Source organism: Megalobrama amblycephala, linkage group LG9 (genome assembly GCF_018812025.1).
Source record: "Megalobrama amblycephala isolate DHTTF-2021 linkage group LG9, ASM1881202v1, whole genome shotgun sequence".
Lineage (NCBI taxonomy): Eukaryota > Metazoa > Chordata > Actinopteri > Cypriniformes > Xenocyprididae > Megalobrama > Megalobrama amblycephala.
In genome coordinates this window covers 40700091-40712484 of record NC_063052.1, presented here as the reverse complement: position 1 = coordinate 40712484, position 12394 = coordinate 40700091, and the positions used below count along the sequence as shown (strand labels likewise).

General features: G+C 34.4%; 1 protein-coding gene across 2 annotated transcripts; it reads left to right on the top strand.

The window, feature by feature from the left end:
- Positions 1 to 3245: 3245 nt before the first annotated feature.
- On the top strand, positions 3246 to 12371 carry LOC125275921 (major histocompatibility complex class I-related gene protein-like). Of its 2 annotated transcripts, none has more exons than XM_048203269.1 (6): positions 3246 to 3445; positions 7973 to 8203; positions 9677 to 9943; positions 10477 to 10761; positions 10911 to 11012; positions 11327 to 12371. In XM_048203269.1, exons 1-6 carry the CDS (start codon positions 3313 to 3315, stop codon positions 11377 to 11379), a joined length of 1071 nt encoding a protein of 356 aa, XP_048059226.1. In that variant the 5' UTR covers positions 3246 to 3312; the 3' UTR covers positions 11380 to 12371. The 2 variants fall into 2 exon arrangements, 1 of the variants encoding a protein (XP_048059226.1); XR_007186536.1 differs by having other exon boundaries at positions 3247 to 3445; positions 10911 to 11129.
- Positions 12372 to 12394: the final 23 nt, after the last annotated feature.

Below are 12394 nucleotides of genomic sequence, written 5' to 3'. Positions count from 1 at the left end.
TTGCTGCAAAAAAATCAACTGCTGGACAATCACTGGTTTTACTTTATATCAGAATGTGATGAATGAAGCTGCTGCTGATCGCTGTCAAACCTTCTGAACTCCAGCAAACGCTGAACACTTATTGAAAATCACAGGCCTGGAGACACACGTGTATAAAGCACAGACTCCACCATCACTGCAGTCAGTATTTCATTCTTGAGGAGAACAGTCAATCATTTTGCTATCCGTTGGCATAGATTGACCATCAAAGCATAAGTCTCTGCTAAATGAATAAATGTAAGTGTTTAAAAAACAGTGTTTCGATAGATGTTTTTTTCATAAATATATAATGTGTGTGTATAAATGGTTTATTATGCATAATACACAGAGTGATTTGTAATGTTTTTGTTCTCTGAGACCATAAGGAAAATGGTAGCTCTTTATAGTAAGATCTTGTTTGTTATATTTGTTACAGTATTTATTCATATTTGCTAACATTATAGTTAATAAAAAACACAACAGTTCATTGAATGTTCATGTTAGTTCACATGCAGCGCGTTAATGAACATTAACAAATACAACTTTTGATTTCGCTTTATTCTGTAAACTAACTATATTTCTCCCAAATTCAATAAAGTTTAGTTATTAAGCAGTAAAACAGTAATTATGTCAAAATTTATTTACATACATTTTTTTAGGCAAATATTGGCAAAGCATTAGAAAGCCAAATATATTATGCAACTTTATTAAATAAAGCCTATAATAACTGTATTCTTATTTCTTATAATAAACAGAGATTATATTGGGATCTTGACATGCTTGACGTGTTCGTGATTTATGTTTATGCATAAAACTAGTGATAATGTGTTTTAAGAGAGTTTTTTTATAAAAAAATAAAAAATAAAATAAAATAAAAAAAATACACAGCTGACAGTGAATTTAAATAGGTCACGTTTTTACGACTGAACTTTTCCTATAATGGTGCGTGACCTCAGGAATAAAGGTGAAGTTGTAATTTCATCAAGCAGCCAGTGGGGGGCAGCAATGTGGTAAAGACTTTGATGTAGACTTTGACTTTCCCACTCTGAATCAGCTGTCATCTCTAGAGGTACTTTGATCTTATATGCGGAAATCAAACTGTTTTCTCAAGGAAAAATATTCCTGAAAACATCAAACTATTCCTGTATGGAAATCCATTTGAAAGAGTGTCAGAATTTAACTACCTATGATTATGGTTTGATAGCAAATGGAGAACACATACAGTATAAACAAGACAAGCAAAACAGTTATAAATTTGATGAGGACTATATCAGGATGTTGATGGTGCAGATAAAAACATCAATCATGAACATGTAGAGGCATGTTAAAGGGTTACTTCACCCAAAAATTACATTTCCACACAAGGCCTAATCCTAAACCGGCCAAGGTGTTTAAGTATGCTGATGAAGTAGTGTTCAGAGCAGTATTGGGTCTATTTAATGAGGTGTGGATGGAAGGTAAATTGCCAAGGAGATGGAAAATGCTGTAATAATTCCCATAGCTAAACCAGAGAAAGATCCTTCAGTAGCAGATAACTACAGACCTATTGCTCTTACATCTAATCTCTGTAAATTAATGGAGAGAATGATTGCAAATCAGTTGTATACCAGTGGTTTAGTTTTATTTTTGAAGGGAATGCGCCACAGATAATATATATGTACAGTACGATTTATGTAACGTTACCTGCTGTTTACTTTCACAGAAATAGCTGATGGTTTATGTGACCTGTGTGTGTATTTGACAGTTTAGACAAAACAAAAAATGTGAAAGAGAAGTTACTCACCAGACTTGACGTCTGACGTCTGCTGTATTTAACAGCTTTGGTTGAAGCCTTTTACACACGTGTACTGATGAGAGCCCCAAACATGTCAAAACTATACGTTTGGGATATGGCAAGGCTATTGCACACTGCAGCTGTCTGCAAGTATGCAAACTTGAATAGAATTGCCATTTCAGTAAATCTACATTTTGATATTGTGAAATGGGTATTATTACAGTGCAGAAATTGTGTATAAACAGTAATTTCTTTGTTTCAGTTTCTGATGAAGATTAGTGAGCAGCAGCAGCAGCAGGAGGCAGACGGGTGATGCTCAACACAGGTGACAAAAATGATGCACATATAAAGATTTATACACATCTGGAGGATGTTCTAGATTGTAATAGAGTCTTGTGTCTCCTGAAAGAATACAACTGATCAAAATCATAAAACGCCTCTTTGTTTGCTTGTTTATTATAGCACAGACAAAATATACTATAATCACTTCCAGCAGAGTTTTATGTATTTTCAAAGGGTTTTCTGTAAAATAACACTGCAAATCGGATTTAAACCACTGTAAATGGGTATGGGGAGACTTTTTATTTACTATAATTTTTAAAATCACTTTTAGGAGTGTTTTATGTAACTTCAAAGTGCTTCCTGTAAAATTACACCAAGATTTTGTATTTAGAGCACTGTATGGGAAGCTTTTCAATTTGGGTGCGCCAAATCTAGCCTTAGGAGGTTAATGATCAGGCAAGTTTAATATATGATGGTGGTCCGATGGTGAGCCTGAAGTGGTGGTCCAATATCTGGAAATCCAAAAGGTTTTTGTGACAAAAACAGGAAACATCGCTATTGTGAAGTGTCACAACACACCGTGTCACACAGCCCACTTCCTGTCCCAGCATGCACCTCATATGGTTTTGTTTTTGTTGTTTAAGGGTAGTTTATGTCAGATTGAGTGAATATACAGGGGGAAATCAGAGGTTTTGTGTTGCTTTGAAATGGTTGGTAAAAACCCTGGTGAAACCCTTCCAATAATGCCTTTCTCTAGTGATTTCCCCGCCCCCTCTGTACACAGCTGTCAGTCAAACTCGTCACATGCTGTCAGACTGTGCCGGCTTTGACACATTTTAAAGTTTTATGATGTCTTTCAAGTTTTTTTTTTTTTTTTTTTACTAAAAGCAATTAGTATTTGACTAACAAATTAGTTTTTATTCTCAAAATATTGATCTGTTTCAAGAATCAAAATTATTACATAATTCAAATCAATATTATTAATCTTTAACACACACTTATGAAGTTGAGTAGAAACAACACACCCCTCAACCACCCCGTCCAATCAAAACCTTAAACACACAATTTTAAATTTTGTCCTGACACATAAATATATAACATAAAAATTTAAGAGTTTATTATTTAAAAAATATAGGCTAATACTGTTGGCAACGAATTCAAATACTTTTTTTTTGTTTTAATGACTGAACGTTTTAACCGATGACTTCAAAAGCGGAACTAGCTGTAGACGTGACAGAATGAGAATCTCTGGACGCGCGTCTGCAATAAACGGAAACATGTTTCACACGATCTCGTTTACAAACATTTTCTTTATATATGTAGTAATGGTTTGGTTTATGTTTCACTCTTGTCTAAGTGATCCTCATAAAGGTAAGCATTCATTTGTTTTACTTCTGATCCTGCAGAAGCAGTTAATTCGACAGATGTTTAAACTAAACCTTTTACTTCCAGGATATAATTAAAATATTTTCATCAACCAAATTTTAGGCTATATTATATTATATTATATTATATTATATTATATTATATTATATTATATTATCGTTTTACAGTATGTAGCTTTGTTGTGAGACTGTTTCAGGAAAAAACGCGTCAAGTTTATTAAAGTTTTGGTTTGATCTTCAGATTTGGTTTTGGCTATATATATATATATATATATATATATATATATATATATATATATATATATATATGTGTGTGTAGCTTCAAATGTCGGACACTTAGAAGACTGAAACCAGTTTCATCTTGACCTGCTTGATTTGTGATATATATGATATATATGTGATATATATGTGATATATATATATATATATTGTGATATATATATATATATATATATATATATATATTATATATATATATATATATATATATATATATATATTTTTTTTTTTTTTTCACAGCAAAGCTCTTGTCCATAAACCCCTTGCTAAGTTCTAGTCAGGAATGTGAAAAATAAGCGTTCTTCAAGTTTAACATCTATTTCCAATAAACACACAGACCATGTTAATACAAAATCACTTGTTTTAGATTCAGTCTGATTTGTGAAAAATGTAACAATCACATTTTATCGTGTTTCAGTGTTTCTCACTGCTCTGTCCTCTTTTTCTTGTGTAATAATGACAAACAGGCTGTGCTGATGAATATGGTCCATCCATTATATAATTCATCTTTAAAAATGATCAACTAGTCTGCTCATACTAGGCTCAAATACACTCTAAAAAATGCTGGGTTAAAAACAACCCAAGTTGGGTTGAAAATGGACAAACCCAGCAATTGGGTTGTTTTAACCCAGCGGTTGGGTTAAATGTTTGCCCAACCTGCTGGGTAGTTTTATTTAAACCAACTATTGTTTAAAAATTGCTATATGGCTAGCTTAAAATGAACCCAAAATATACTCAGCAAAAAAAGAAACGTCCCTTTTTCAGGACTGTGCATTTCAACAATAATGTTGTAAAAATCCAAATAACTTTACAGGTCTTCATTGTAAAGGGTTTAAACAATGTTTTCCATGCATGTTCAATTAACCATAATCAATTAATTAACATGCACCTGTGGAATGGTCGTTAAGACCTTAACAGCTTACAAAAAGTAGGCATTTATGGTCACAGTTCTAAAAACGCAGGACACTAAAGAGACTTGTCTACCGACTGTGAAAAACACCCAAAGAAAGATGCCCAGGGTCCCTGCTCATCTGTGTGAACGTGCATTAGGCATGCTGCAGGGAGGCATGAGGACTGCTGATGTGGCTAGGGCAATAAATTGCCATGTCCGCACTGTGAGACGCCTGAGACAGCGCTACAGGGAGACAGGAAGGACAGCTGATCATCCTCGCAGTGGAAGACCACGTGTTGAGCACGTCTGGGACCTGTTGGATCGCAGGGTGAGGGCTAGGGCCATTCCCCCCAGAAATGTCCAGGAACTTGCAGGTGCCTTGGTGGAAGAGTGGGGTAACATCTCACAGCAAGAACTGACAAATCTGGTCCAGTCCATGAGGAGGAGATGCACTGCAGTACTTCAAGCAGCTGGTGGCCACACCAGATACTGACTGGTATACTTTTGATTTTGAGCCTCCCTTCATTCAGGGACACATTGTCAAACATTTTTAGTTTATGTCTTATGGTGTTGACTCTTTTAGTGTTCATACAAATATTTACACATTAAGTTTACTGAAAGTAAAAACAGTTGAAAGTCAGAGGACGTTTCTTTTTTTGCTGAGTATAGTTGGGAAATTAAAAACCAGATGCAATTAGAGACAACAATAATAGACAAAAGGTGAATGTTTATTAATAAGCTTTAATATTTTATTAATATAAATTTAATAGTTTAATAGTTTATTAATATAAATTTATTAATAAGCAATTTAATAAATGTTTATTGTTTAATAATTATTCATTGAACATTAATAAATGTTCATTTCCAACATACTTTGGGTTAATTTTAATTAAGCAATACAGTAATTTTTAAACAATAGTTGAGTTAAATAAAACTACCCAGCAGGTTGGGCAAACATTTAACCCTACCGTTGGGTTAAAACAACCCAATTTTGTCCATTTTCAACCCAACTTGGGTTGTTTTTAACCCAGCATTTTTTAGAGTGTAGACTATTTGTGATTTTTTAAATATTTCAAAAAACATTATTGGTCTGTTATCCCTTCACAAATCACACTCAATCTAAAACAAATGATTTTGTATTCAATTCAGTTGAATATTAACACGGTTTGTGTGTTTATTGGAAATAACTTCACTCAATTTCACAAATCATAATGATTATAATGACTCAGGGAAGGGTTAACTGATGAAAACTGCACTGCAAAAGATTTCACAAATAGGAATAGTGAAGTTGAGGACTCACAACTAGTGTGTTTGAGCCTGGTTTGACCTGACTAGATGATTTTTAAACATATAATCTGATTTATCTAATGCATTGGACCATATTCATCAGCACAGCCTTTGTCATTATTACACAAGAAAAAGAGGACAGAGCAGAGACAAAACACTGAAACACAATAAAATGTGATTGGGAAATTTTTCACAAATCAGACTCAATCTAAAACAAGTGATTTTGTATTAACACAGTCTGTGTGTTTATTGGAAATAGACTAAACAAGCAGTATGAAAACACAGATTTTCACATCACCTGAATTTACAAATCAAGAAGAATTAATATTTTATTTGCAGTCTATGACAGCGCACTGAGGATTTATAGCCAAACGAAATCTGAATATCAAACCAAAACGATCTTTACTGCAGAGTTTTACTTCAGGTTTTATGAACAGTCCAGTCAAACTGTATTTGTAGAGCCAATTCACACAAACATGGTTGACCTAAGGTGCTTTACAGTAAGAAATATTGTGAGAAAGGAACAGAAAATGCATGCAACATGATGCAAGTTAGTTCTCATGAACAATTGTTGGTTCGTCGTGTTTCTCAATACTCAAATTGATGTTTCCTCTTTCTGCTGTCCTCCATGTGACTCATGTTACACTAACTTCAGATTCTGTGACCATCATATTCTGTGACTGTTGTAAATTCAGACTGTAAGCAAATGAAGTTGAAATTTGTGCAGATCTTTTGGTTAGAAATGCTGGTTATTCACATTATTTGTTGGACACATTGTAGACTAAACAGAATGTGGTTGAGAGCCAGTGTGGTTATCCCTCTATGGTACGGTGTTGCCTCCAGGCAACATGGTCTATTTTAGTTTGTTTTTAATATAATAAGGCACCAATTGATTGATCAAACATATATCAGGACAGAATAACTCAAATATTAATCAATAAAAGTGCAAAAAAGACAAAACATGACCAACAGGGGTCCATGTCCACATGTCACATAATAGGTTTGAATACAAATGTATTATATTTGTAAAGAAAAGAGTTAGAATTTTCTAAATATGTTGGCATTTTCACATGATTTTGTAATGCACTTATAAGAATAGTAATTCACATACTATATCTGCATATATTATGATCTGCACATTTTCTATAGCACTTCATAAAGGTATAAAACACAGGTAACACTGGCAGTTTATGAGGGTGATGATGAGGGGTCAAACTGTGATGAGGAAGATGAAATCATAGTGACAGTCCGTCATGAAAATGCCAAATGTTTAAATTGTTCCATTGTGGTACAATGTTAAAACAAACTTATAAAAAATTAAATAAATTAAAAAATTATGAAAATGTTTATTGATATTGTTAAAGTGTCCAATTTTAAGCAGGAAAAACAACACAAATAATTTTTTCCTCATTGATATCATATTGCGTACACGATATTTAAATCGCTGACGAGGTTCAAATCAGTGACTATAGGTCTCTGTGCATTAAGAAAAACTTTATTTTCTGTAATTATCCAATAAGCCTATGGGAAAATCCTAGTCGAGGAACCGGTGTGATGCAAACTTCAAAAATATGTTATTACTGCCGCACTCCTTTGGGACGTCTGTTACGACCCGTCTAAGGGAAAGGGTACAACATGAAAGAAAAATACATTGAATTTGAACAATGATACATTTATTTACTTAATTCAGGACATTTGATCCAGCAGCTGGGCCAAAATAACAAACAAAACTTATTTTTAAACCTCTTTCCTAAACAATCATCCCAAATGCTGTTCAGATCATGTCATTGTGAGAGAACAAAATCATATTCTTAGGCAATTAAGAAATTCCAGCCTTGCACTTTTTAAGATCTGTAACATGTAACAGGGTGTATGGTCACCATACATGACACGCTTCTGTTGTGTGTGTGTGTGTGTGTGTGTGTGTGTGTGTGTGTGCGTGTGCGTGCGTGTGTGTGTGCATGTGTGTGTGCGTGCATGCGTGTGTGTGTGTGTGTGTGTGTGTGTGTGTGTGTGTATGTTTTCATTGTTGTTCATGTTTTATATCTTCCTCAGAGAAACACTTCCTCCACTACAAGTTTACAGTCCTGACTAAAGCAGACACATTCCCAGAGTTCAGTGCTGAAGTTGTTGCTGATGACAGACGGATCAAACAGTTCAATAATGAAGAAAGAGTCTGGATTCTGACTGAAGATCAAACTGAACCTCCCGATCCACCTGATACTAGAGACTGGTTCATTCGTCAGATCAGGACTCTGACAAACTGCACAAACTCACAGTGTTCTGGTGAGATTCATGATTTCTCTTACATTTAAGTCTTTTTTAAGATCTTTTTGAAGACCTGCACAAATAATACCACAAATGAATACCATATCTATGGTCAACGTCTATGGTAACATCCAAACCATAAAATTACTGTAAAAACAACCATTTAAACAACATTAACTTCACATCATCACATGTCATCAGCGTTTCATGCTATACAGAGTTTATGTAGACAGACGTCAGTCGTGGAGCACCACAAACAAACATTTGATTCAAGGCTTATCACAAATGATTTTTTTGTCCAAAAAATCCTTTATTGTTTGGTGTCATTACAATTATTTAACTGCTCCTGATAGAGATGGAGTGTCCCTGATCTCAAATCAAAACCAGTTTGATATTTATGACTCTTGATCGGGCTGCCTCTGACATTAGACCGGCGATAGCCAATGAGAGTGATCATGTTGTGTGCTTCTTTAGCTGAAACTTGGCCACAAACATGCCATGAAAGAATTTTGAGAAGGAAGATCACCTGTAGTCTTTGTTTTCTACTTTGTTTTTCACTGTAAAGCAGAACGCGTGGCAGGAGAGCCTGCTTAAAACATACATTTTCCTCAATTAGTTTTTATTCTCAAGTCACATTTGATCTCGCGAGTCTCCGTAAGATCTCATGTCACTGTGAAATCGTTCCTGCAATCGAAACTGTCATCATGTCTGTGGTCTCCCACAGTTTTGAAATCAGTTAAGCCTTAATTGTTTACGTAATTATTGTAATGTGCTTTAAAACATGAGGTAGTTTAATGCCATCTCTTCTGACGCTTTGCTGAGAGCAGCTGTGTGTGTGTGTGTGTGTGTGTGTGTGCGTGTGCCTTCATGTGTTTTGGAGCAGGCGTGGCTTTGGATGGTGATATGCTTTTATTAATTATTTATCATGTTATATTGAATTGCATTTATTTATCTATAGAGTTTAATAACAGAATAATATATTTTTATATTGTAATTCATATTTTCACACTGAATCTCCAAGTTAATGTACACTGTAAAGATTGCTATGTATTTACAAGATTAAAGAGTATTATTTTAAAATAAATGACTATACTGTCAAATCAGTGCAGACTGGATCTCAATTATACTGTGAATGCACATGATAAAGTTGTCTTTAATTACGCTGTAATTGGTTTGAAGTCTCCATAATGGTGATCAGTGTTCACATGCCTGGGATCTTGAACCTTATACATTCATATTCAAATTTCTGATTAAAGTCATTTGTCAAAGTCAGAAGTTTGACAAATGAAAACATGTTAAAATGATGACAAGCTAGAATATGAAATAAGCTAATTGTCAGTTTTTAAGTTAGTTTAATTTAACTTATTCTTAGCATGTATAGGAAGGTTTTTTTTTTTTTTTTAGCATTATTTAAGCATAAAGATTTACCAATAACTTATTTCAAATTACCATAATTACCAGTTTGTCATGAGTGTTGTTCTGTGATTGTAGAGCTTCATGTTCTTCAGAGAATAATTGGCTGTGAACTGGAGAAACTTCCTGATGGAACAGTGAATCTGACTGTCTTTGATGAATATGGATTTGATGGAGAGGATTTTATATCCTTTAATTATGACACTATGAAGTGGATTGATAAAAACCCCAAAGCCAAAGAAACTAAAGAGGAATGGAATCTTCACACAGAACGAAACCAGTTCATCAAGTATTTCCTCAAGAATTGCATGAACTGGATCTCCACTTTTCACAACACAAAACAGAGTAAGTTCTGATCAGATCTTTAATTAGTGACTGTCTCTTTACTCTCTCTCTCTCTCTGTGTGTGTTTGACAAAATAACTCCAGGAGGTTGTTTCTCATTTCCTGATGCAGAAGCAATTTATCATCAGTGACAAATAAATACGAATGAGATGAAAATGTAAAACTTTCTCTACACTTTTAGATGTCATTGATTGTTTATTAGTGCAGATCCAGTGTGTGTCTGATACTGTTTAGTTATAGATAGTGTCTCTGTGTAAATCATTGGATGTTCATCTGGATTGCAAGAGTTTGATTTTCATATTGGATTATGAGATTTCATGTCAGTTTACTAAAGTATTAGATCCACCCACTAGTTAGCAGATTTCATTAAAGAGAAAATTGAAAAGGCTCATTCTCATTACGTCTTTCGAAACCCATTTGTCTTGCTTTCTTCTGTGGAACAAAACATTAATTTCTTCCCAGCACAGAAACCACAGAGAGAGAATGAAAATCTTTGCAAATGTTTGTTTGTTAATTGCATTATTATTTTCTCAGTTCCACCAAATGTTCACGCTTTGGTGCCGAAAGCTCCTGATGATGACAGTAATCTGGTTCTGACGTGTCTGGCCACTGGTTTCTACCCCAGAGATGTTCAGATGAACATTAGAAGGAACAAAAACACTCTTGAGGATCAAACATCTTCTGGAATCAGACCAAATGATGATGAAACCTTTCAGATGAGAATCAGTGTGAAGATCGACATAAATGACAATGGGCTTTATGACTGTCATCTCATTCACAGCAGTCTGACTCTATCACGACCACTTTTAACACTATACGGTAAATATCACCATAAATTTTGTTGTGATTGTGATTTGAATATCCATTATTATTTACTATTTAAATAATGTAGTTTAATGCCACAAACAATTAAGATTAAAATCTGTTCAAAGTTTAAAAGCATTATTATGTTTTTCTTCATTCTGCAGTTGGAGGATATTGTGAATCTTCTTGTCCTGTTCTAGCAACAGCAGCAGCTGCAGTTCTAGCTCTCACTGTGATTGGTTACTGCGTCTACAAAAAGATGCATTGTAATTTCTAAATATTCAACATGACCATTATTGCTTTAACTTTCTTGTTTAAATATCTTTTTAAAAGATATGCATGAACAGTTTTTGAACAAAATATGAACATTATGTGAAATAATGGTAAGATTTCTATTTTCATTATTTGAATTTCATTTGACAACAAAATAAGATTAGCCTATCCATAATATTTTATCGAAAAAATGTGAAGTGTGGCATCATTGCAGCTTGGCATAAACATATTTACAAGAACATTTATGTCTTATTTATGTCAAGATGAAGTTTTTATAGCGTATAACAATCTGCTGTATCTTTCCTAGGTCTAAAGAGAAGTTATCGTGATTATGTTGGAGCGATTGAGCAGGTCCACTGATCCTCTGTCCAGCGTCTGAGAGTTTCATGAAACATGTCAACGGATCAAGATCACATCAGTGGTCCGATCGAAGGAGCTCTTAGGCTACTTTTTTTGTGTATATCCAGTGTAAGACTCCTCTATAATCCTCGGCAAACTTCGACAGTCAGTTGAATCTGCTCATTCGGCTGTGAGTCTGGCATCATCCACTCGGAACTAAAGTGTGATTCAGTTCAATTAGAGAACTGGCTCAAAAGGACGAATTCGTTCAAGAGGTTTTGATCTCTGGTTTTGATGCCCGTTCTTGGTTTTTCTGTCTCCCTGTGCCGTTATTATTTGACTGTTTACCATGTGTTTATGACCTCTTACCTCTTTATTGGATTACCCTTTAACAAATGCTGCATGTGGATACTCAACATAAAGTCTAGGAGCAGTTCTGTTCGAAAGACTTCACCACACCATGTGAAGAATAGTAAGAATCATTAACGCATCAAGCTCCGGTGGCTCCGGTGGCCACGCTGTTCAAAGTGATTTTTTTTACTTAAGGTGTCAGGATGCTTGTGTCTGAACAATTACAGACAAGAAATCTCACACATATATGTTAGTGCTTTAGGAAATTAAAATATATTATACTGTGAATATGATGTTAGCTTTAAACTGCTAGATGATACAAGTTTGTTAAAATGCCGGGAGTGGGGTAAACTGAGCCAAAAGGTCTGGGCTTTTTTTTTCTTTTTTTTTTTGGGTTTTTGAGTCTGCTGGGCTGCTTATTTAACTTTGTGTTCTAAATAGTATTGATTTGTATGTTTTAATCTGTTATGTTGCATTGATACAGTGTGTCCCTATAGTGTTCCCTTAGCTCATCTAATCATGATGGCAGTGTTAGCAATGCCATTGTCATGGGTTTGATTCCTAAATAAAACATGTATTGATCAAACGTACAGCTTGAAAACTTTGTAAGTGTATTTGACAGAAGTGTAGAAGTGTCTGTGCAATAAAAGTCTTAATAGTGAGTGTGTGTTTATGTACTGGACAT

What these genes read in the sequence shown, in the direction of transcription:
- LOC125275921 (XM_048203269.1), top strand. Translation starts at nt 3,313, where the DNA reads ATGAGAATCTCTGGACGCGCGTCTGCAATAAACGGAAACATGTTTCAC. An exon ending in CACAAACTCACAGTGTTCTG is followed by an intron (nt 8,204 to 9,676) that starts GTGAGATTCATG and finishes CTGTGATTGTAG; the next exon opens with AGCTTCATGTTCTTCAGAGA. An exon ending in TTTTCACAACACAAAACAGA is followed by an intron (nt 9,944 to 10,476) that starts GTAAGTTCTGAT and finishes TTATTTTCTCAG; the next exon opens with TTCCACCAAATGTTCACGCT.